A 27,216-nucleotide genomic window follows, 5' to 3' on the forward strand; every position below is an offset into this window, starting at 1 on the left:
AGGTGGTGAAGAACACATATTATGAACCTCCTTATTATGCAGTATTCTCCTGCCTCCTGTTACTTCCACTTTCTTAGGTCCAAGTATTTTTCTCAGCACTTTGTTCTCAGACACCTCTACAGATACATATGGTTTGGGGAGATATCAACAATTAAGCATCTATGCATGTGGAAGGGGGTACATTATTTAGCACTAAAGCACCCTCACTTACCTTCTTTAATCCCTGGTCAATGTTCCATTTTACCATTTTAGCACATGTCTCCTCACTACTCCCAGCATTTAACCTCAACTGCGCTTGTTGAAAAAATGGATTCATTTTTCCAACAGCCTTAAATGCAGTGTGCAGATTTACAGCTGGAACTTTCTCAGGTACACATTCTGGTTTGTATGATTTGAATAAGCTGCAGAAAGATAAAATACAAGTCAAATTTGTGTCCACACACACAACCATGTATTTCCATAGGCTATAGGAATTACTGCACTACTACTGCAACGCATATACACCTACCCACAAAAGCCAAGAAATATATTCACCATGTTTATTAGAAATATTCTGAAAGAACTAATAAGCTCCCTATCAGCTACTCATCATCATTTCCATCTGTCTTTCACTCTACCTACCTTTAATAACTATGCCCTCAATGCATAATATTTTACAAGCTCTGAAATCCAAAATTTTTATCAAGTTCAAGGAATAAATTTAACTTTGGTCTGTTCTGAACAAAAAGAAAGGAAGCCTAAAAGCATTTTTGGATATAATGTGTAATCTGCCCTTTGGAGATTAGATGCACCATGTGAAGTAGTTGTTCCAACATTCAAGCATACATACGAAGGGGGACCCAAAAATAACCGGAACCGACCTGCTGCGCGCGCATGCTTTGTAGTTACGAGTTGTGCTGCTAGGTGGTGTTAGCTGGGGGTCTCCCGCGACTGTTAGTGAGCTGGCGTCAGTCTGAGTTAAGTGGTTTGTCTGTGGTGCTCTGTTGTGTGCGTTCCTGTTTCAACCCTTTGGCGATTAGTGAGATGGCCAACCAGAAGGAACAAAGAGTGTGCGTGAAATTTTGCTTTCTGTTAGGGAAAACTGCAGCCGAGACTGTTGGGATGCTTCGGCAAGCCTTTAATGATGATGCTTTGGGGAAATCACAGGTCTACGAGTGGTTTTCCCGTTTCAAATCTGGCAACATGTCAACAGAAGACATGCCATGCCCCGGGCGTCCTTCGACAGGAAGAAATGACGAAAACATTGCCAAAATCAAACGTGCAATTGATGAAGATCGTCGAAAGACCATTGACCAACTTTCTGAGGAAACGAACATCTCATGGAGCACGGTCCAGCGAATTTTAACCGAAGGTTTGCACATGAGACGGGTGTCTGCAAAATTTGTTCCTCGCTTGCTCGGAGATGACCAAAGAGAAAACCGCGTGAATGTTTGCCGCGACTTGAAGAGTGAAGTGCAGTTTTCCCTAACAGAAAGCAAAATTTCACGCACACTCTTTGTTCCTTCTGGTCGGCCATCTCACTAATCGCCAAAGGGTTGAAACAGGAACGCACACAACAGAGCACCACAGACAAACCACTTAACTCAGACTGACGCCAGCTCACTAACAGTCGCGGGAGACCCCCAGCTAACACCACCTAGCAGCACAACTCGTAACTACAAAGCATGCGCGCGCAACAGGTCGGTTCCGGTTATTTTTGGGTCCCCCCTCGTATATTGCAAGCTCAATGAGGCAGGAGGAGGAAGTATGAATGGGTGGTAACTTGATTTAGCAGAAAAAAACTAGGAGAGTTACCACACTACATGAAAATGTTCACAGCTTATTTTATGCTTTAATTTTGCTTATACAACATTTAATTTTATTTACACTTGCCCCCCCCCACACACACACACACACACAAATACAGATTTGCTAAAATGAAGAATCAAATCTTAACAAATGCAAACCTAAAATGATACTTTTACATGATATAAACTAATCAGAAATGGCCATCTACTTAAAGATCAGAGGAAATTTTCACTGGATAAAAAGATTTCTCATGTCAAATTTATGTAACTTATTGAAACATTTGATTTGTTTCATTCTGGTCCGTCACACTAATAATATTATGAAAAAGTTAAATAGTCCTGTCCAGTGTGACTGGTTAAGATATTTTGTTTTTCTTATTTCAATTATTCATGCCCTTACATGTGTCGGTCTTCAGAGACCATCTTCAGAGGGACACCTTTACATCAATACAGTTAGAAGCCACTATTACAGTACAGGTTTTAAAAGTTAAAATACGTTGTGCATTCAAGTTCTAAGGTCTCCGATTTTTTTTCTCACACAATAATCATACAAAAAATTTGAAACTTCTGTCACTTTTCAACATAATCTCCCTGCAGCCTTACACATTTTTCACAACGTCGATGCCATGATTCCATGGCCGCTGCGAACGCTTCTGTAGGAGTCTGTTTTGACCACTGGAAAATTGCTGATGCAATAGCGGATTGAAAAACGGCATCCATGTCTCATCCATTGTCACAGTTGATGAAAAGAAAGTCCCATTCATGCCTTCATCACGTGTCAAGATCGCCTGGCAAATTGCCATGCGTGCAGCCTTGTGGTCATCCGCCAGAATTCGCGGTACCCACCTGGAGGACACTTTCCGCATTCGCAGGTCTTCATGCAGGATTTTGTGCACAGATGCCACGGAAATGCCAACTTTGGAGGCGATGTTTTCCACACTCAATCGGCGATCCTCCAAAACAACTTTCTCAACTCGCTCGACCATGTTGTCAGACCGGCTGGTGCGAGGCCAAGATTGTTTTGGTTCGTTGTCACATGACGTTCGGCCTTCTTTGAACTGTCGCACCCATGAACGCATATTTTTCACATTCATGACACCATCACCACACATCTCACTCAACTGGCGATGAATTTCAATGGGTGTCGCACCACGCAAGTGGAGAAAACGAATGATTACTTGCTGTTCTTGTAACGAAAACTCGCCATTTTAAGTATCAAAAACACTTCTCACTCTCGCCGCTACCACTAGAGTTCTGTGTGCCGTAGAGTGCTGCCATCTCTGTCACGCATTCACAAAGAGTGCACACGTATTTTAAACTAAACCGCGTGTGTCTATCTGCTCCCAGTCCTGAGAAAACAAATCGGAGACCTTAGAACTTGAACGCCCCTCGTATATACATACAATATAAATAATATACAATTGGGTGTAAAATCTAAGTCTTTACAACTACAGCGGCTGTTCCAATATATTAAAATATTTATAGTTAGTTTAATAAGATTCTATTGGAATTCGTAAACCAAGCTGGTTTGTGTTGTCACTGTTATTATTTCTTTTTGATAGGGGCAAAATGTGTGCCACCTTGTCGTTCTCGAGAAGAGGGCTCTTTAATGTTGTCCTGTATGTGTTAGTGGCACGCTGTGTGTTTGGGCTTGCAAGGGCATGAATAATTGAAATAAGAAAAAAAAATCTTAACCAGTCATATGGGAAGGAACTATCTAACTTTTTCATAAAATTATTGAAACATTTTAACACAGAATTTTGGAATATGACATCTTGATCGTTTGATGATGATGATGATGATGATGATGATGAAGACGACTTGTCATCATGATCATGACCAATCAGTGATATAGTTCACACATTCCTTCACTTATTCCAATCTCTGGTATTCAACAACCTATTCTTTAATCATCTTCGGCTAATGTCTATATCCAAAACAGATTTACCAGTAACAGTAAAGATAATTTGGTTCTCTCTGGTATAGTGATGGGTGAAGAATGAACTTTTGTCTCTTATGACAAATCTATTCTATATATGCAAGTAATATTCATAAAGAAAAAATTTCAGCCAATTTTGACCTTCTTGATATTGGTTTTCAAAACACAAAAACAAAAAATCCACACAATTTTTGTTAAATTTCCAAAAATTATTAATGTCATACTGTGTCTCACTGTCCTGCATACAAATGTATCCAATACAATGGCATCCAACATAAAGTACTTCCATTTTCACTCAGTCCAATCTAGATTCTAGCTATTGGACTGATTAGATTTATAAGAGATTAAAGAGATTTCAAGTTAATTATTTTAAGGCTGCAATACTAGAGAGCAAGGAATTTCATAGTAATTCTGGCAATTCCAAGGACAATTTGACTGTCAACTGAGATAAGCAAATTTATTTTCCAAGCACACTACACTTCAGAGAGAAAACGTTGCAATCGTTGATGTATCAGGCATCTTCCAACAACGGTCTTCAACCTGGGGTATGCATACACCTGGGCAGTATGTGCTGACATCTTACAGAATATGTAATATTAAAATTCCTCCTGAATTGGGGTGCTGGCATGCCAGAAACAAGCTCAGTCATCTCATTAACAGGTCAGAACCAGATTAATAATTGATAAAATATTTAACCACATAATTTTGCTTTGCTAAAATATCTTTGTTCATTTATTAATTTTTATACAATAGGCAATAACATATTCATTTAACAGCTTGATTCTCCTTTCTCTCATCTGAAACTTATTATTTAACATATTATTTGGAAGTAATTTTTAAATTTATTTTAGATAGACTGTGTATAACTTGAATTATATACCAATAACTTTTGGGGTACAAAGTTGATAAAGGTAAAGGTAAAGCTATCCCTGCAACAGGCCGTGAAGGCCCACAGGGTTGTGAGATGTCGAGGCTCCCACATTTTCTCTAGACGATCGGTTCACAGAAGGCGGGTAACATTGTCAGCCTTATGCATCGGCCGTCCTTTACCCCCGAGGAAGATTCCTGGTACTCATTTCTGTTAGAGGCTGAGTTGATCCCAGGGCCATAGTGCAGTTGGAACGATTAGGTAAATTAAAAGCAATCCACCTCATCAGGACTCGAACCCACAACCTTCTAGCTTGTAGCATAGTGCCTCAACCAACTATGCTACTGTGTGACCCATGGCACAAGTTGAAGCTAAACTATTTATTTATTTATTCCATTGTAAAATTCCGCCGATCCAATCTCAGCTACAAAACACCTGATGGATACAGAACCAGTCACAGACAAATAACTAAAATACACATGCTATGAAAATAAGCACAGGTCAGACCAAACAATAAACCAAACTGTTTATCTTCCTACTTTAACATTAAACATAACAACATCTTAAATTTAATATTGTAAAAAATCATCATACCAAAAGGTAGATGATAACATAATTATTTTATTTTTTTATGCATGGAGGTAAGTGATTAAATGCCTTTATACCCATATAATAAACACCATTTTTATAGATAGACAACCTTGGTTGTGAAGGGTAAAAATTATTTTTACCTCTGGTGTTGATATCATATAACCCTGAATTTGTTTTAAATAAGGCGATATTATCAATTACAAAAATTAGTAATGAAAATATACACTGAGAATAAAATGGTAATATATCTAGTTTCTTAAACAATTTCCTACAGGAATCCCTATTTCTGGAATTTGTAATAATTCTTATGGCCTTTTTTTGTAGTTTAAATATATTGATACTATAAGGGGAATTCCCCCAGAAGGTTATACCATATGACATAACTGCATGAAAATGAGAAAAGTAAATCATCCTTAGTGATTCATGGGACACAAAGGGTCGCATTAATCTGTTTACACTGTTGCGGGGTTTCACGATTTATAACCCTATTCGCAAATCAGTTCACTCTCTCTTCAGTAGCCTACACGTTTACAGTAGGGGAGCTATGTATCACTGTATCACACTCCCAATTAATTCTCAGTTACACACACGTCCGGTACTTCTTTCCGCGACGGCTGCTATATTTCAACTCGACGCGCATGCTGCTGCCTTGAGAACTGTTGATAACACACTCGCTCGACTACTACTGAACTCAGCGACTGCTGCTGTATGTCAACTCGACTCGGCGACTGTTACGTTACAACTGACTCGTAGCTGCTGTGCAGTTCCCTTATATAGCCGCAGTGGTGCCTGTTGCGTGCCACGTCACAGTAGGGAGCGGTGCAGCGTCACCGTGTTTGCGTATAGCCTAGCAACACTGTTACCTCGCACCATCTTACATCACCGCGCGTTGCGCGTTAAGTCACCGCGGAGGGGGGGAGGGGAGTGCTGACTCATCCGCCATGTCACTGTGGCCTGAGTTGCCACATTGCTGCTGGGTAGGGAGGGGTTCTCCGTTGCGCAACATGTCACAATATCATTCCTCACTCTCATTTTCCCTGGAAATGTTAAAATCTCTACCAATTACATCTGGTGAGGGATTTACCAAAAAAAATCCTCCCTTCTAGTTACAGGTACCTTTCTCTGCCTGACAGAGGTTCTGCGCAGATTAATTTCATCTATACCAGTTTCCTTCTGTTGTTTTCTTCGTTCATTATTTTTTATGTTCTCACTATCCATACTTACATTTACATTACCAGACAAAGTTATCATTTCTTCATTAAAGCTATCTACATTACCCAACAAAGCATTATCTATCCAAGTAAGATTGATCGGCATTAGAAATCCTTTTCCTACTAATTTATTAATTTGTAGGGATATGAGTTTCACTACCAGAGTCTTTCCTAGAGAATTCCAGTGAAGATCATGCTTTGTGAAACATTCTCTCTTAAGATTTGTTTCTAAAAGTGAGACATGGTTGTATAAAGTAGCAATTTTCTTCAATTTTCTATTAAATTCTTCAATTTCAGAATTCACACACGAAAAAGGTGAAAGATCATATCTCTGAGGAATATCTAAAATTATATTATTAGTACCATAGTTCCTTTGTATAAACTTAGTAATTTGGGTTAAAGCTACTCCCTTATTATTCTTATATACATCATTGGCACCAGCATTAAGAACAACATTATATGAATGTAAATTTTGTAGATCCTCAGCAGAAGTGTTCACAATCTTCTCAGCACAAGCTCCCCGTCTAATCACACCAAAAACTTTAAATTGTGGACTTAATTCACTTCTAAGTTTAACAACACTTCCCTTGAGATGACTGTTTCCCAGCATGAGCACTTTATGCTGCACTATGCATGTAGACTTGGTGCTTTCTGTACTATTTGAGGGATATCCAAACAAAAGAAGTTGAGTACCACTGTGTGACATGTTGAGCTATGGATCACCCCTACCTCCCCAGCGGTACGTGGCGGTAACGTAACGCTCGCATTACTACGGTAATAGGCGAGTTCCCGCCCCGCCACTCCCCTCCGCGTTGACGTAACGCGCAACGCGCGGTGACGTCACGAGCGGAGCCGAAGAGAGCCGAGCGGAGCCGAAGATAACCGAGCCCCGTAACCTGGTAACTACGCAATGCGAGTCAACAGCGGTGACGTAATAGGATGACGTGGCACTCATTACGCAACCGGCAACCACGGCAGCTATATAAGTGAGCTGCACAGCTGGTACCAGTCAGTTCTAATGTGGCTACCGCAGAGTTCTACTATAGCAGTCGGTGACTTCAGTTGTGCTGTGACAGCCGCCGAGTTATAAAGTAACAGTCGCCGAGTCGAGTTGACATATAGCAGCAGTCGCCGAGTTATAACGTGGCCATCGCCGAAGATAGTTCCGAGCAAGCCTACGAGAGTGTGTTATCAACAGTTCTCCAGTCAGCGGACTAAAGTTGGAGTATAGCAGCCGTCGCGGGAAGAAGATCCGGACGTGTGTGTGATTGTGTAATTGGGAGCGTGTGATACAGTGATACCTAGCTCCCCTACTGTAAACGTGTAGACTACTGAAGACAGAGTGAACTGATTTGCGCATAGGGTTATAAGTCGTGAAACCCCGCAACAGTGTTAACAGATTAATGCGATTAGGGTTATAAAGTGTGAAACCCCGCAACTGTGTGATAATTAATTGTAGCCGTTATTTGTAGATTGTTAAATAAACCAATTAACCATCTCTACGGCGTCTTCAGTAACGAAACACGTTACTATGCATGTAGACTTGGTGCTTTCTGTACTATTTGAGGGATATCCAAACAAAAGAAGTTGAGTACCACTGTGTTACAATGAGAACTGCTATCGTATTCTAAAGAATAAAACACTGCATGCTTCAAGTTACATACTATGTAAATTTTACAATAAGGAATAGGCACTCAGAAAGGATGAAAGACAAGTATTAATTACTTACTACTTCCGACTTATCTCAGACAAACAATGTTTAGGAAATGATGCTACTCACCACAGCAGACAAGTAGTGTGATTCCTTTTTCCAAACTTCTGTTCAATCTTCAAAATCTTTTTCACTCTCCACCTTGACACATCACTAGGAGTTGTTAAGAGATGTATTAATTTGCATGCAGCCACAGACTGGAAATATAATTAAAGGAAACCCTATAAGCCCAAACAGAACTTAAAATCTGGTTTCTATAATGAATATCCACAAAACATTCACCAGCTTTGTAATATGCTAAAACTGGTATATATGATATGTTATTTATTTCTGACTGTGTTCAATTCTGATTAAAGATAACAAAACAAAAAATGAATCAAAATAAAGGATTGTGATAATTACTAAATGCAAAAACAATAAACATACATATTACCAATCTCTCATTCTCAAGGAGCAAATAAAAATGGTGATAAAAGGCATGAACCACCATTTCATCAGTTAGCCCAAACTCAATTAAACCTGTAAAAAAACAAAACAAATATAAAAAATTAAAATACATAAATGATGACAATTTTAGAACTATCAGCTAATAAGTAATGCTGAATTATTATTTTTTCCTTGAACCACATACAAGTGTACATTAACATTTATCTGCTGTGTGTCATATTACTACTCACAGTCAAGCTGGTCAACATTATGATACCCCTTCATTTCAAACCACCTTACAGTAGCTATGGCACAGGAATTCTGTCAATTCTATATACAGACTTCTGTTACAATTTTCTGAGTTACTTATAAATGTGAACCCTTTGAGAGTCACTGTTAGCTTGAAAGAATAAATTCCAGTCACAACCTTTCAGTATGATTGGGATTGTAACTAATCTGTCAAAGTGCCATTCACACTTGTTCAAGGTCTTTTTCATTTCATTTTATTATCATTCAACAATCCATACATACAGGTATTCAGTTATTCAGTATTGAGGGGGTGGGTTTCCTCATGCACCATGACTGATAGTCTATTGTATGTCCCCCTTTTAATTTCTACTGTCTCCATCCCCTACCAGTACTGGTGCTCGCTATCAGCCCCTTTCTGCCAGCGAGGCTTCTACCCTCTACTTGGCAGTGGTATCTAATAGTTAGTCCCTTTCTGTCAGCGAGGTCGTCCCTCCTCTGGCAGTGGTACGTAATACTTCCCCATCTACCAGAGGCATTGGAAACTTTTTGGCCTAATTTAGCTCAGATGTCTCCTAGGGACATGAGGTTCTTTTACGTGCCGTAAATCTACGACACGGGACCCATGGCTTAAAGTCCCTCCTGGAGGGCTTGTTCCCTGAATTTTTCCGCCCTTAAAAATTCCACGACCTCTGCCGGGTTGTTGAACCCGCGTACCTTGAGTCATGAGGTGGGAACGTTACCCCTAGACTACGGAGGCCGCTTGTACATACAGGTATTACAACCATCTCGATAAGGAAATTGTCACCTCTGAGACTGCAGTGTCCACGTGAGTCAGAAGCAAAACCAGAGCATACAGTATTTCAATCATGTGTTTGTAAGTGGAGAGGGTCTGATCACCATCAGAAGTCTCATCCATACATACTGAAATATGCAGTCTTATTATGCTTGTGGGCAAGTGAACACTTAAATAAGTCTCCAATACGTCTGTAGTTGAGAAGACAGATTTAGTGATGCTGGAATACCCTTTTCCTTATTACTTGTGTTGCTTAGGGTACCATTCAGTTAAGGCAATTGGGAATTCTTTCTCAACCAAAACAGGGCATTCGCAATGAAAAGTTGCAAAATCGCACCTATTAGCTTTTCCATACCAGTCTATCCACATGTAACTATGTAACTATTCAAGAATCATTAAACAGAGCTCTAATAATTTATATGAATATCACTAACATTTGCTGATATATTATAATTTTGATTAAAATTGGACAATAAGAACAGACACAGGCTTACATGCATTTTGAACACATCTCAAATGTAATTCGCTAAATATTTATTGTAGTGAAAAATATTAAGGACAAAAGATGTACAGAAAAATGAAACATAGATTTTATATTAATGCATTTTTCTCCGTTCTTATGGTTTTCAAGATAATTAAATAAATGGAAGTGAACATGCCAGAATTGTTACATTATGCATACAGTGAAACTTCAATTATACAATCACAAATTTACACATTTTTTGCATGGACCCAGCCAAATGCCCATAACAGTAATGTTGATCGCTAATGGATTAGTTAGTTAGTTAGTTAGTTATTTAGAGAGGGTGGGTTTCCCCATGCACCATGACCAGTTTGATCTATTGTGCTTCCCTCTATGATATTCTACCAGTCTCTTTACCCTACCGATAAATGGTGCATACCATCAGTCCCGCCGAGCAAGCAAGTTCGGCCACTTGCTTAGCGGTGTCTATAATGCTTCCCCCATCTATCAGAGGCCTTAGAGGCTATTGTTGGGCGGGAAACGTCCTGGAATTTGGCTCAGTGATCCCCTTTGGGGATATGAGGTTCTTTTACGTGCCGTAAAGTTACGACACGGGACACACAGCTTAAAGTCCCTCCCGGAGGACTTGTTCCCTGAATTTTTCCGCCCTTAAAAATTCGACGACCTCCACCGGGTATTTGAACCCGCGTACCACAAGTCATGAGGTGGGAACGTTACCTCTAGACTATGGAGGCCGCTCTAATGGATTATATGTTCCCACGAACTTCACGTTTTCCTTGAATTTGCACTTCCCTTTTCTAGTCCTGGCTAAGAAAATTTACCCAGTTTTATGTTCTGTAGTTCATTTCTCATGATTTCTTATCCAAGACAATGGACCTCCTTTCCTGTTAGCAGTCACAAATAATTCAGTCTGAAAATGTGTATCAAATGGCTGATGCATTGTTGCAAGTTACTTGTGAGTGCACCACACGACTTCATTATGGCCTAGTACGTGTAAGAGGATTTTTCTGCTATCATGCATTCAAAAGCAATTACAGAAAGCAGCTGATTTCAAAGACTGCAAGCCATGATAGACTGGGGCATGCTTCAAGACACTGCATTGATGAAAGTGGATGCGTTGTCTGGATTGCACTTAACAGCAGAACTTCAGAGATTTATAACATCTATTATAATCAATAACTGATTTATGAGCGTGGTTTCTCAATTCATCACGTCAGCAACAATGATGACAGTGCAGTGAAACTCACTGAAGACGAGGAGGATGTCTGGCAAAGTGTACAACCTCTTGGAGTGCAGTTTGAGGGCTACACAATATGTGATGGTGCTCTTGAGGTCCATGCAATCTGGAGTGTTGATTAGGTATTAGATCAACATTTGATCAGGCCAGAAGAACTAGAAGTGGAAGAGGAAGTTGTGGAACATAAAACAACATTCTTGGATGAAATGAAAGGACTGGAAGCAGCCAGAAAATAAATACATCAATCTGTTACCAGGAACAATATTACTGTTATATACAACAAACCTGAAAATGAATTATACTGTCACGCTTTTATGGAGTGACTACCAACGGGGTTTGGATTGGTAATTGGATTAACTGAACACTTACAGACCATAACTACAAGTAACTATAGTGCTATCGCTAATTCAAACACGATTTAGTTCACTACAGCATGTACTAAGTCTTCTCCATCTGCTGTGTCTTCAGCAGCCGTTGTCTGCTAAGAGCTTCCAATGCCATAAACCCCTCAACTTCCATGTTCATAGCTTCACATCTCTGCTGGCTGTTGCCTATCTCACTGCAGCTTGTAAGCTGAACTCACTGGCTTCCAACTGCCGAACTCTTTCACAGAGCAGAGCAGAAGCTTACTGCCAGCAATCAGCCAGCACAGTCACTCCTGGCATCGGACCCCGCTGGGACCCATGGTCATATTTTGGTTTAGTGTCTAGAATCTTTTCCCCCCTCTTAGTTAGTCCTCCTTAATGATAAAAAGGAGGGGTTGGTTTTCTTTCTTTCTACACCTTATTCCACCTGAGGTTACATTATTCTCACAGGTGGAAATATGTGTTATATACATTTTTCTTTTAAATTCTTCACAAGTATAACTTACTTACTTACTTACTTACTCATGGAGCTGAGCCCTTCTGGAGGAGCCGCCAATTCTGCAGCTACTCAAGAATTTCCCAGCAGTTTATGGAACCTGACGGTTCATTACTGTGTTCACAAGATCCCTCCACTGGTCTCTATCCTGAGCCAGATAAATCCAATCAATACCATCCCATCCTATCTCTCTAAGATCCATTTTAATACTGTCCACCCACCTATGCCTTGGCCTTCCCAGGGAAAGCCTCACAAGTATAAACTGAAATTAAATTCTAATATGTAGAGGGACACCTATCAGTGCAGGACTGTGCAGCAGCCTATGCATCAATTTACTTAACAATCCGAAATGGCAGTTAGACACTTGAACGGTCGTAGGCTTCACCGCCACCAAGTTTAAGCCTCTTATATTTCCTATGTCTGACTTCTTCTTGTCCAAATGCATGTACATTTGGATTTTCATGATCCAAATTAACAATCAACTCCTTATGTATCCTTGGCACAGACTGCATAGAAAACACCTCTCCCAACAGTTCTTTTATTGTTCCATCATGTAGCTATCTCTCAGACTGTGTAGAGAACACCATTCTTCTGTTCATGTTTATGGCCATTACCTAGCAACAGCCACTGTTTACAGAGTCATTACTTGGCAACAGGTCTACATGCTACACTGCTCCTTCGCTAAGGTTATTTGGCAGGCGCACTACCATTTCTTCTTTTCCAAGGGCTGTTCTTGTGATGTCTGTGATCGGCATCACCTTCCTTCCCTGGGGCTCAGTTCTCCTGGTAATCACACTCCAACTCCTCCTACTGCTCCCTCCTCAAGACCAATCATCCCGAGCGGTTCCCTGATAAGGTGTGAGTCAGTCCAGGTGTACCATCATCATCGTTGCTCTCCTCTGAGGACTGTGCTTTGCACATCTTATTTCATTTCAGAGGGGGCCAACCCTTCCACAATGTCCAGCCACTCACTTCCTGTAACCTGATGGAAATCCTGACTATTTGCTTCACAACCTACAGTCTGAAAGTCTGTCTGAGCGCCTTGTTGAATGTCCTCTTGCTTCCTACACATAGCTAACCCCTTAGGCTTTGGTCCCTTATGAAGTTGTTGCATTCCAGTTGTGCCTGACATCTCTTTCTGAACATTCATCCTTTAGGGGCTACTCATACAACATTGTCCCTGCCTGGTCCATGAAGACCGTGTCCTTTGCACAGTGGGTCAACTCTCCTCAAGCAGCAGCCAACTACTGCCAGGACCCATCATCACCCTGGGTCCATTTCTTTGGCTGTTAGCTGCGCCCAATGGCTAGAGGCCAGTCCCCACACTGGTCCTTCAATGCTCTGACAGTTTCCATTACCGCCTCGTCTATTAGGACCTCCTGATACCCCGCTATGGCCTCTATTTCTTCTGGAGTTGGCTCTGTCTTCTCTAGATAGGCCTCCATTACTTTTTGACAGGCAGTCGTCTCCTTTTGCCAGGCCTTCATTTCTTTCAGCTGGGCTTCCATCTTTTCTTGATATAAGTCCATCTTAGCTATCATTTCTTCTTGAGTGGGCTCTATCCTAGCTTGGTGGATATCCATCCAAGAGGGAAGAGTAGTTTGAAGGGCCTCAAACTTCTCATTATTGGCCTCTATCTTGGCTTTCAGCCTTGCCATCATTTCTTCTCAGTCAGTTCTTACTTCAATCTTCAGTCCCTTAGATTGGCATCCATTATTTCTTGCTTGATTTCCATCATTGCAGTGTGGCAATATAGCTACGCAATGCAATCTTCAATCCAACAGTTGATCAAACCAATTCCATTTCTTACACCAGTCATCATGATTTTATGGAGTAACCATAGACAGGGTTTGGATTGGTAATTGGATTTACTGAACACTTAGAGATCATAACTACAAGATGGTTCAAATATGACCAGGACTGATTTTTCTTTTAAAAATAATAATTGCCAAACACTTACTTGCACATGTCAGTCTTCAACATACTCCCCTCCAGAGTCAACACACTTTTTCCAACATTCTGGAAGCATCCTGATGCCCTTTTCAAAAAAGGCTTGTGGTTGGCAGCATATCCACTCCCGAACAGTCTGGATGACAGCGTCGTTGTCCACAAACCGCATGCCTTGCAAGTCTGATTTGAGCCTTCCGAACAGGTGGAAATCACTTGGGGCCAAATCAGGACTGTACGGCAGATGTGTCAGAAGGTTCCACTTCAATTTCCGGAGGGTTTCTGCTGTTGTTCTGGCTGTATGGGGGTGTGCATTGTCTTGAAAGAAGGCTACCCGCTTTCCACCTGTCTCCTGCTTGGATTGGATCTTTTCCTTCATGTCTGTTACGAGGAGGTCTGAGTAATAAGCTGCGTTGACTGTTCTGGCATCTGTCAGAAAGTCTACATGGATAACCCCCTGCCAGTCCCAGAAGAATATTGCCATCACTTTTCCTTCCAAATGGCTCCTCTGCGCTCTCTTGGGTTTGGGAGAACTGGTATGCCGCCACTCGCGTGGTGACTGCTGGGACTCGGGAATGTAGTAGTGCACCCACGTTTCATCGGTGGTCACTATAGACTTCGAAAATGCATCACCTTCATCTTCAAACTGCTGTAGGAGACGACTGGCAGCTTGCATGCGCACCATTTTGTTCACATCCATCAAAGTGCATGGTACCCACTGTGCATTCACCTTGCGATAATGCAGGTGGTATTTCACAATGTCTTGTACACTACCAACACTGATGGACAGCATTGCTCCAAGTTCCTTGATAGTGATGCGCCTATTCTCACGAATAAGCGCATCTGCACAATCAATGTTTGGCTCGGTGACAGATGTTCGCGGCTGATGATCATGCAGTTCATTCTCCACACGCTCTCTGCCCTCTTTGAAGCACTTACACCACTCAAACACATGGGTCCATGAGAAACACTCTTCCCCATACTGTTGTTGGAGTCTGTAGGTAATTTCAGCGGACGGGACGTTTTCTACAACGAGGAATTTGATCATAATGCGTTGTTCCATGCTCCGTGGTACCTTCTGTTTGCTCATCACTCTAGCAACTCCCAGACAGGACTGAACAGGTTCTAACCCAAACAGGAAGGAGGGTGGAGGTTGTGGCTTCACTCTCTCAAGGTCGCACAGCTGCTGCGCAGTGCAGCTTGTTTACACACAAATCAGTCCCGGGCTAATTTGAACCACCTTGTACAAGTAACTATAGTGCCACCGCTAATTCACACACTTGCAGTTCACTATAGCAAGTACTAAATCTTCTCAGTCTGCAGTGTCTTCACCAGTCATTGTCTAGTAATGGCTTCCAATGGTGCAGATCCCTCAACTTCCATGATCATGGCTTCATGTCTTTACTGGCTTATCTCACTGCAGCTCCTGAGCTAACTAACTGGCTTCCAACTGCAGAACTCACTCACAAAGCACAATCAACTCTTTATATAGTCTCAGCATGAAGCACATCTAAAACACCTCACGCAACAGTTCTTCTATTGTTGCATCATGTGGCTATCACTCAGACCATGTAGAGAACACCATTCCCTTGTTGCTGCTTCTGGGAATTACTTTGCAATGGCCATTGTTTACAGAGTCATTACTTAGCAGTAGGTTTACAGGCTACGGTACAAACCAAGAGCTCAAGAAGAAAAGAAACAAAAGAGTTACTGCTTGAAGAAATAGTGTAACTAGATGTGTATCATATTTGCCAGTCATTCCAGGCAAATACTTGAATAGTGTTTTGAAATAGGCCACTACCACTTCCTTTCACTTCCTTTCTATTCACCAGTTATTATCACCACATTATCTTGCTCATGTTAGACAAAGATAGCAGTTGATAAAGAAATGTAAAATTAACTATGAACCATATTTTCATCTACATTTACATTGTTAGTGTTCAAACATGAATAATGTCCAGAAACACAATAACTCATCCTCCCTCTTCACTTAATCCGCAATTCATCTACACTTATCGGGATTTCACTTAATGAGGGTAGCGTAGTTTCTGTAGCAATAACATAACTCCATCTTTACAGCTGCATTATTCATTCTCCAGTCAGATGCGGCAACTAGGGCTGCCTTATGACAACATCCCAAATCTCATTCACAGATTGAAAATATGAATCTTATTATATCCAGCTATTTTTAATTCCTAAACTCTCATTTCTGTTACTTCAAGGAACCAGACTCTGAATCCAGTAATAGTCTGACATTTAAAATATCATACTACTTACCTATCATCCAGTCTAATGCTGACTTAAGACTTCCAACGGGTGCAGTGTGAAAATAAGTGAATATCCACTGCAGCAAATTTAACACTGCTTTATGTGTCACCAATTTGTGTGGAACAATGCATTCTAAAAGCCCTTGAAACCTAACAGATGCTGAAATAAAAGAGAAAGACATTTGCTTTTTTAAATACTATAAAACTATAAAAATTATGTTATTAATGTGCAGAAGAATACACAAGAGTGTAATATACTAACATTAACAACCAAGACAGCAGTCAGTCATTAGCTGTCAGTCATCAGCCATAGAGGATAAAAGCAGCACAGGGACTCCCCACTGTTAGAACATGCTCCCAAGCAATAAGCAGTGAAGAAATAGCAGTTACTTGAAGCTGTACTTATACCTTGATTGTGTACAATAGCAACAATGTTGTGATTATTTGTAGTTACTGATATGCAGCATCCTATAAATGCAATAATCAATCCAAACCCTATGTCTAGTAACTAACATATGACAATTTCTACAGCAAAAGAAAACTTCAGAAAATATCCCCAAAATGAAATAAACTAGACTCCGTGATTTTAGTCCGCAAGTGAACTATACCAACCAAGCAACCGCCGCTTGTCGGCGAAGTTTAGTGGCCGTTAATTTCGATTAGGTTAGACAAAATTCCATACATAATTACCCTACTATTCCTTAGCAGTTAATCAATGTATTTATAGTGTGACATGTCAAACCATTTTGTTGGGCAACGGGATATGGAACGAGTTACCATGAAGACAGACTCTTGATAAACGGTCAGTTGCCAAGTTACACAACAGTAAGGAGAGCGGTATTTCTCTGTGCCGAAGTGCGCTGGTTGTTATGCAGAGTTGCCCAGCAACACCTCTGTAAACAAGGCGATTATGCAACAGTGAAGCAAATTGTTTTCCGCTGTCCGACTGAGTTATATGAGAAACTGGAATGCCTGAGGAGTTCAGTTGAAATATAACAGCAGTCGCAGGAAGAAGAACCGAATGCGTTTGATAATCTGTGATAGTGTGCGATAACTGAGAAGGCAGCCAGTGAAGACTTTTCGTGTGACTTCAAGACTTTATCTGTGCTGTAGTACAGTTATATTGGGAGCGTGTAATTCAGAGAGACTTGTATAACTTCCGCGTTATAAATACGTGAAGAATACTGAATTAGAGATTAGTGTGTAGTGAGGATAAGTCATGTAAATCAGCAAGAGTGTCATAAGTAATTGCAGTTATGACCTGTAGGTTGTTAAGTAAACCAATTAACAATCTGAACGGTGTCTTCAGTAGCCGAACACGTTATAATATTTAGAAAAAGCTAGAATATTTTGTTAGCAAATATAACAAGTAAATTACTACACACTACACTATCCATATATGAGGATTATAAAAACATACATACATATACAAAACTACATATAAAATCTACAAGCAGACACATGATAAATCGTTTAGCAATAAGAATTCATTAAAGAAGTGCTGTCTTAAAAATATCACTGTATGCAACACTAATCTTCTATGACAACTAATACTGGAGACTTCTCTAAATGGTACCCTGAATGCTGTTGCAGCTGCATTTCATAGCAAAAAGTTCCTGCTGTTGCCATGCCTTCTTATTTTCAGACCTCTATGTACCTCAATAAATGAAATGCACACTTTGCTCAGAAAAATTACAGAAGAGATTAAGACTGCCATCACTTCATGACAAGATGAAATGCCAAAACAATCTAAGAGCGAACTTTAGAAGTCTCTGGACCATTTAGACAGAGTGGTCAACCACGTCTCATAGGTGACATGTTTGACAATGGGTTAAAGAATCACTGCTGATCAAAAACAAAAACTATTTTACTAATTTCCTGAAATGTTCAGTAACACAATAACTTACCAAGACACTCTGCACTGATAAGTGCATCAATCAATGTTTCTACTTCCTCTTCACTGAAACCATTGTGAGCTTCGCCCTTCAGTTCATTAAGACATGTTGTGAATTCCACTCTGTTACATGTCTTTGTTCCTGAAAATTTCTTCATATCTTAATATCATCATTCAGGTACAGAGAATACAAGTAATGGTAGTTTCCTGCAGACTGTATTCATATTTCCCATAAAATTTAACAGAACAGAATCATCTTCTGGCAGTAAAATAATAACTACCTAACTCCATGGAGCTGAGTCCTTCTTGAAAGATGCCAGTCACTCAGCTCAAGAATTTCCAAACATTTTATAGAACCTGAAGGTTCACTGCCATGTTCACAAGAGCCTTATACTGTGGTAAAATAATCCAAACCCAAAAAACAACACTCCGGTTTCCTCAGACACAATCTCAAGCTGAAAAAATTTAAAAAACCGTGAATCTAAATTTCATACTTTCAAGTTATATCATGCTTTAGACTGTTATACCTTTAAAACTGTATAATGGATGAAACAGTTCACTCAATTGAAAGACTGACACAAAAATAGGGCATTAGCAATCAGTTTAAAGCGTGAACTCCAGACATGTGTAATATGCTTAGTATCACAAAGTAGCTTTTCTCAAACTGTAATACAGGTACCCATAGCGACACCAACATGACTCACTAGGAGTATCATAAATCCTCTTTCAGTATTCCCACTGACAACTGTTATCTGTTAGTGCTACTTTTATTTTGATTTATACTGCAAGAGCATTCTGTTTTATTTGTGGGTATCACAAGTTCTATTCTCTTACGGAGTCCAGATATTTTTGCGGTGTCAGGGGGTGCCAAACATAAAAAGTTTGAGAATCATCACACAGTAGCAGACTACAGACTTATGGCAGACTAATACTATTGATCTGTATAATATATGCAAGTAGTTGGGACAAAAACAAGCAAAGGCTTGAAAGCAAAATCAGTCAGCAGTAATAAGAGATGGGCAATAAGGTTACACATATGGCATACTGCTGTGAACCACAACAAGGAAAACTCTTAACCCATTTCCTATCATACAGTGATTAGGAGTCCTATAGCCAGACTTTAGGAGGTTGTTGAGCTAACAATTTGGAACAGAAAATTTGAATGGTTGTCCAGTACACCATTTCTCAGAGTTATAATGTGCCATACTTTTGGTCCTGACTTCGTGTTTATGTTCATGTGGTGAAGCCTTCATAATGTCACAAAAGAGACTTTACACACATTACTTCCAATGGTAAAGTAGTGATGACAGTGAAACGAAATGGCAGAATTCACTAACATGGATTATCTGATAAAAATTTCATGTTCAGCTCATTTGATCGAAATGCTACGTGGTCTGACAATAAAGTTCACAAACTCATCGCGGTAAAAGTGCTACATAGCTCATTCCTGAATATCACTTTGGTTGCCTTCAAAGTACTCCTGTTGTGAAGCTATGCACCGATGCCAGCGCCTGGTCCACCCTTCAAAACAATTTTGGAACTAGTTTTGTGGGCTGCCGTTGTATTACTCCTGATGTCATCAATGTCATCAAAATTGCCTCCTTTCAATATTTCCTTTATCTTCAAGAGTCACTGGGGGCTACATCTGGTGAACAGGGTACTCCAGCATAGTGTGGGAACTGCCCACATTGAATAAAGTGTTAGCCAATCACAGGCTAGGAACTATCTGCTGCTAAGCAACGGCTGTTTATCCAGCTGTTCCCATAACAGTTATTTGTTTAGTAGCTAAAAACTCCCTCACAGAGAGTGCCGTGTGAGCAGGTGCATTGCCATCATGCCAGATATATGAGTTGTCGGAAAAATGTTCTGGTTGTTTCTGCCTAAATTTTCCACATAGCCTTTTGAGTACTTCCAAACAGTAAACTTGGCTGACTGTCCAGTTGGTACAAACAAACAATAAACAATCCCTCTAATATCAGAATAAGTTGGCAACATTGTTTTCACTCTTGATTTGGACCGACGGAACTTTTTTGGTCATGGAGAATTGGCAGCCTTCCACTGTGCACTTTGGTGCTTTGTTTCAGGGTCGTATTGGTAGACCCATGTTTCATCACCTGTGATGAAACAGCCCAAAATGTCATCTTGCCTCTCCAAATGGTCTTGACAAATTTTGACTCTTCTTTGCTCTTGTTCCTTGTGAGCTCCTTTAGGACCATTTTTGCACACATCTTCCTCATGTCAAGATCTTCAGTTAAGATTTTCCCGTTTCTGTCGATGTTTGTTTGCTTTGCTATGCTTCTGACAGTCAGCCAACGATTTTAACACATAATTTGGTGAACTTTTGCAGTGTTTTCTTCAGTTCTGCTAACTGCCTGCTGTCCTGATCTCTCTTCGTCAGTGGCACTCTATCTTCCCTCAGGAATACAGGTCACCCACTTGTAAAGTGCTGTTTTCTTGCACTAATATCTCTCTGATTTCGCTTCTATTTTTGCTAAGTTTAACAAGGAATTTAATGTTCATTTATTGCTCTAATTAAAGCTCCAACATTCTCAAGATGGCACACCAAAATACACTCAGACAATAATAGACACCACTCAGAAAGAGACTGCCATAGATCAACAACAACACAGCTGTGCAACATTGATATGCTAACGTCATCAAACCATACTGAGGTTTCTGTCCATGGCAAGCACATGGTGGTGAGTTCACGAACTTTAATGTCAGATCCCAAACATCTGCACTATGGGAATACCCTAATCGATATCCAGATTGGAGGCAATCCAACAGACATGTGCCTGCAATGGTACACTGCAGTCTCAGTGAAACAAGTCATCAAAAAAATTTTCATAGCCTGGTCACATCCTGCTAGCTGTGATAAACATTAGCAGTTCCTGTCAAGGGCTCCCTTCAACTTTGATATTAAGTGCATGTGTGCAAGTGGAAGCCAGGTTAGGTGGATCCCTTGTCACCACAGCATGGTGCGTCCTCAGGTTGCGGATGGAGGAGACGTCCTCCAGGTATGGAGGGTAGATGCGAATATATTGAATAAGCAGTCACAGACAGCCGAAAAGAGGTGGTCCTCTAGCTTGGGGGTTGGGCATGGGGCTAACTCCTCACCATAAACAAATAAGCTTGTTACAAAAATTTGCAAGAAGCCTCGGACCTGGAAGGATTCTTTGGATACATGACCTAAGCGAAACAAATGGATATGAGATTTGGTACTTGGGATGTTAGAAGTATCTATAGGGCAGTGGTGGAAGAAATCTCAAAATATAGGTTAGATTTAGTGGGAGTACAGGAGGTCAGATGGCATGGAGGTTGCACTGAATCAGCAAGTGAATATAGATTTTTCTATGGAAAAGGGAATGAAAATCATGAACTAGGTACAGGTTTTCTTGTACATAAGAGAATCATATCAGAAGTTAAGAGGGTAGAGATAATTAGTGATAGGATGTCATATATAATACTAAAAGGTCGCTGGTGTGATATTCATTCATTCATTCATTCATTCATCAGTAATCTGTCAGATGACAGGTCCACAGCCTCTTCCAAAACAGTTTCTCCACTTAATGCGATCTTCTGTTTTTGGAAAGAGACTATCCAGGAAAAGTGATAATGTGGTAGTTTTTCCATTTGCTTTCCACATCGCAGTACAACAGCCGTTCAAACCACTCTGGTCACGCCTGTTGCTATACGAACTTGAACCATCTCGAGCATCATTTTCTCTGTGCTTCAAGTCGCCGCTGATGACGCTGCTTCCGGCATCAGTTTTCGGTGTCTCTCTTCGTCTGATGCCTACCCTTTGACCTGTCCAGCAAGGGAGGCCCTGCCAGTAGCTACGCTACCGCTGGTATAGCTCTCAGGGTCCTTGGCATACTCAAACACCCTCACCACGATAAGGTGGAGACACCAACGGTGTGATATTATCGTTCCGAATATTCATGCACCAACAGAAGATAAAATTGATGATATAAAAGACAGGTTCTACAAAGAACTAAAACGTGCATTTGATAAATTCCCGAAGCACCATATGAAAATTTTGTTAAATTTCAATGCCAAAGTAGGGAGGGAAGACATTTTGAAACCACCAATTGCAAATGAGAGTAATTTTGTTCCACCACCGTTTGTAATATGTGTAATGTTTCTTTTTGGAAGTTTTCATTGATTTATGAGTTATTTTTAGTATGTTTATAGCATCACGTTTTGGTATATTAGAGTACATGTTTTCTAAGCAAAACATTATAGGACTTTGAATCACCCTGTGTATCATATTATACTAATCAATTACATCCCTGTCTCCTATTTAAAAACACAAAGATTAAAATATAAAAGGCTATATTTTTACCAACTGTTCTGTACAGGTATGAAACTTGGTTTCTCATTAAAGGAGGTATATGGAGGGAGTTTAAGAACAAGGTTCTGAAGAAAACATTTGAACCTATAAGGGGGGAAGTAAAACATGGCAGGAGAAACCTGATAATGAGAATCTTCATAATTTGCATTTTTTATCAGACATTAATGGAAGTTATCAAATCAAAGAGAAAGGGTGGGACATGAAACATATATGACAGATGAGAAATTAATATAAAATTATGGCCAAAAAAACCTGAAGGGAACAGACAACTTAGAAGACCTGGGGATAAATAATATTAAAATGGATCTTAAAGAAAACGATGGATTAATTTGAACTGAGAAAAGAATCCAGTGGAATGTTCTGTAAAAGGCATGGAAGTTGACTTGTTGGGTAAATATTATCTTCTCAAGGCTCTGCTGAACTAAGTTACTTAGCCAGTTAGTTGGTTGCAGTACCATACCTTTCAGGCGTTTGAAGTATCTTATTGCAGTTTCCTTTGCATTCATCTTGTCATGACTACAGCAAATACAAATGAAGGAATCTGTTCTGAAGCTTGAGACCACTTTTTCAACACAGCCTTTTCTATTCACAACAACACTGAAATCCATATACAATGATCATGGTTCTTTCTAATGAATGATTATAAAGTTCCATTAGGGACATCTGTAGGTTAAAGTTTCAAACATCGTCTGTGTTTTATTTGTCCTTACTAGAAACCCATACATTGAAAAGCCAATGCGACATTCTGCAAACCAGTTATGTGTTACACAACTTTCTGAATTAAAAGATAACTGCCATACTGTAATCTAAACTCACAGTTACAAAGTGAGTACATGGAACTGGAACATGCTTGACTGCCTGCACCATGAAATGGTTAAGCAAAACTGAAACCTCTTCAGGTAGCTGTCTTTGAAATTTTATAAACTCAAAAACATCTAGTGGCCATCTGCAAGCATCATTTTAACACAACTGTGAATATACTGTAAATCTGTAACCTTGAACGTCATATCTGGTTCTTACAATGGTGCCAAATTAATTATGTTTTTGCCTGGACCTGATGGAACACGTTTGACAAATTTATGAGGACTAGAGTCCTTATACGATTACATACATATATTTCACATTTCACAAGTCCAAAATACAATCGACATGAAACTGGTCACAAGCATAACACAAACAAACAAAGCAGAAAGACAATACAAAGTTAAACAAACAATGTTACTAATTATTTACTGTATGCTCCAAACATTTATCAACTGTATAAAATGAGTTATTCATGAGAAATGAAAATAAATTATTTTTAAAACGGATTCTATCCTTTCTAAGACTTTGAATGGTCTTTGGCAATCCATTAAATAACCTAATACTAGTAAACATAGTAGCCTTCTGGAAAACAGAAAGATTTTAAGTTGGAATATAAATTTGATTTTTGTGGCTCTACGTCCTTATCATGTCCTTTGATATGTATAATATTAGAAATAAAGTGTAACATTAGAAAAGCAATTCGGGGCCTATAAGTTTGCAAATTCGAACGCCACATACGATTTGAAACTTCAAACTGTTGCCACTATACCACAAAGTCCATTAATTCCACTCCAATGTTATGAACTTAAGACGTAACAAATTTTGATTAGAACTTAACATCATATTGTACCTTTCTTCACTGCATTTATTACACCGCGCCTATCAATCTCCCGCTCAAACTTTAACATTCTTCATACGACTTCACCGTCCTCCAAAAGCAATGTTGCCAATATACTCAGAATGTCCATCAAACATTCCAAGGACATTAAAATACTTTCACTTTCTCTGCGAACTGCTATGAGGAAATGTGGATCTATACATCCACTCCCTCATACGTCTTCAAGACCTTCAAGGCGTTCAAGGCGTAGTGTTTAATGTGCTTAATTACCTAGCACAGGGTCAACTTTACCTGTTACTGCTACAAGTATTAAAGATTATGGTATGTTGCTTACAATTATGGTCTTCTGGCATGTAACACCGATTAGTTTGGTCGATATATACCAAACTACAGAACTTCACAATACAGAACGTAACCGTGTTACAAGTAATTCCAAATGCAAGGCTGCGCCATAGTCAAGCGGTTAGTCGCTGGCTTCCCACCGCCGCGGCCCGGGTTCGATCCCGGGGTCTGGTCACGTGGGATTTGTGGTGGACAAAGCGGCGCTGGGGCAGGTTATCTCAGAGTACTTCGGCTTCCCCTACAAATCTTCATTCCACCAATTGCTCCACAATCACCCTCATCTATAATCTAGGGCTGGTACAATAGGCCAGAAGTGGCCACAGTACAAGGGACTTCGTCCCACCCCACTAGCAATAAAAAAAAATTCAAAATGCATTGGAGTCAAAGAGGTTAGAAATTACTTAATACTTGAAAAAGCTAAAACGTACTTACGAGTACCGCTCAATTCGGGTCGCAGGTGATGACCAAATTCTTTAGTACAGGCATACACAGTGCTTTGTTCGTTTATGCAAGGGGAATGGGGGCGGGATTTCTGGGAAATAATCGAAATCGAAGAGGAAAGCATTGCAAATTTTAACATATAAAGTTGAATTGTTCAAGAATTATGGATCCTAAATCCTCTAAGACGGTTAAATTATGTAGGGCATATGGTAGCGTAGTGGTTAAGGCACTATGCTACAAGTCGGAAGGTTGCGGATTCAAATACCGATGAGGTCATTGATTTTTTTCAATTGACCCAATCCTTCCGGCCTCTAACAGAAATGAGTTCTAGGAATTAAATGAATAATTTTCCTGGGGAGTAAAGCGTGGCCGGCACCTAAGGCTGACAACCTTACCGCCATCTTTGAGCCGATTGTCTAGATAATGTGGGACTCTCAACGTCTCACAACCCTATGGGCCTTCATGGCCTGTTACAGGGATAGCTTCTTTTTTTTTTTTTACATGATGTCTGAGGCCACAAGACAATGAAATTTGTCTTAATTGATAAGCAATGACATTTACATGTACTTAATATCAGATTTTAAAGAACTGGCTGTAAATCACTCTGAAACAGCTGGAAATGCTTGGGAGAGATTATTAGCTAAGGAAGCAAGCAATTAAAAGTTAGACATTAAGGGATTCAGTCAAGAAAGTATGGAAGTTATAAAGAATATCAGGTTAAAATCAAAAAAGAGGTTCGCAGGCTTATGAAGTTTAAATGCAAATGTTTTCAACAGGGCTCACTAAAGAATAGAAAATGTCAGCATTTCAGCCAAAGAATCTAAATAAGTAAGAGCTGAAGCAGCATATTTTGATGCAGAACATTAAAAATTATTGGACTGTACAAAGAACTCTAGGTTCCCATGATCCATAACCCAAATGAATGGGAACATGGACAATAAGCTGTGGAACAAAAATTAGAATATCTGTGAAACAGAATTAATGTGTGGGATTTGTCGATACACCAATAGACAACCACTTCAGAAAGTTTGTGGGCCCTGAAAAGGGCCGTTTGTTCCACTGCAGTAGATAGTTTCATCGCCATTTGGCTGGGCTGTCTGGCCGGTGATGTAGGACTGCGTGCGCCGGTAGAAATAGATGTTGGCTAGTGCGGCAGTTGCCGGAAGTTGCCTGGTCGCAGAGCGTGGTTGCTGGAAGACATCTGGTCACAGAGCGCGATCGCTGGAGTGGTGGCAGCTGTGCCAGTTGCCTGGTGTGTTGGGCATGACCGCCTGAGAGCCGAGGCAGCTGTCCCTGATGCAGTGAAGAGCCGATGACTCCGAAGACCGATCGCTCTGGACTAAATGTGATGGCTGACTGGCTGATGTTATCACTGATGATTGCAAGCTTTGGGCTCTGGCTTTTATACCATGCTTGATGGAGGAGCGAAACTTGCAGTTGCGATTGTGAGCGCTGATTGGCTAGTGCACATTATGATCTAAATGTGAGCTGGACATCAAGCACTGTTTAAATATGAGTGCTGCCAGCAATGTGATTGGTTAGCACATGTGATGATCTGCAAGTGGGTTGGACATCGGGTGCTGTATAAACATGAGAGCTGACAGTAATGTGCAGCAATATGCTATTGACTTAGGAGTGAGTGTTGTCCATTGATTGGCGAAACAGCGTGATAGTATGTGGGATGTTCCCACAAATGAATTTGAAACAGACAGGAAGAGTAATATTAGACTTGTTCATGGACATATATGAATGCTTACCAACACTGCACAGTTTTCTACATTGTGCCACATAAAATATGATTTTACTTTATCACTGGCCCCTTATAACTGTAATATTAATAGTATTTTATGCCTATATCTATTTTACAATTGTGTAAAATTATGTGAAGTATCCTTTTACAGCTGTACACCTCTGGCAATGACCATACATGCCTGAAACATGTCAGGCTTCATGATTATATAGTCAAGTTATTGCACTAGATGGTACTCATGTTTAATTTAATTAAAACAGTGCACTGGTAATAATGACCCCTAATAAAACGTATCAGTTCACTCAGGATGGGACAGGCCTAATTCTTGCTACTAGTAACACATTTCTGTATGGTTTTACTGTGATATATTTCCTTACATTATATACCACAATCTGAGGTTCATTTATCCTTTAAGTACTACA

General features: G+C 40.1%; 1 protein-coding gene across 3 annotated transcripts in view; it reads right to left on the reverse strand.

Annotated features, from left to right (window-relative positions):
* The window catches only part of LOC111868542 (centromere protein I), a 52,627-nt gene extending 28,253 nt beyond the window's left edge, over window positions 1-24,374 (reverse strand). For 2 of the 3 annotated variants that reach the window (XM_023859268.2, XM_023859267.2), the window contains exons 1-7: window positions 24,274-24,374; window positions 23,080-23,216; window positions 18,279-18,407; window positions 16,382-16,531; window positions 8,541-8,626; window positions 8,177-8,304; window positions 212-401 (exon numbers count right to left, since the gene is read on the reverse strand). In XM_023859268.2, the coding sequence (XP_023715036.1) occupies window positions 212-401; window positions 8,177-8,304; window positions 8,541-8,626; window positions 16,382-16,531; window positions 18,279-18,407; window positions 23,080-23,125 (729 nt within the window). In that variant the 5' untranslated portion in view covers window positions 23,126-23,216; window positions 24,274-24,374. The remainder of the gene's footprint in view (window positions 1-211; window positions 402-8,176; window positions 8,305-8,540; window positions 8,627-16,381; window positions 16,532-18,278; window positions 18,408-23,079; window positions 23,217-24,273) is intronic. The other variant, XM_023859266.2, reaches the window with a different exon arrangement.
* Between the last annotated feature and the right edge of the window lie 2,842 nt (window positions 24,375-27,216).

The sequence above is a fragment of the Cryptotermes secundus genome, unplaced genomic scaffold, assembly GCF_002891405.2.
Source record: "Cryptotermes secundus unplaced genomic scaffold, Csec_1.0 scaffold330, whole genome shotgun sequence".
In the NCBI taxonomy this organism is placed as follows: Eukaryota; Metazoa; Arthropoda; class Insecta; order Blattodea; family Kalotermitidae; genus Cryptotermes; species Cryptotermes secundus.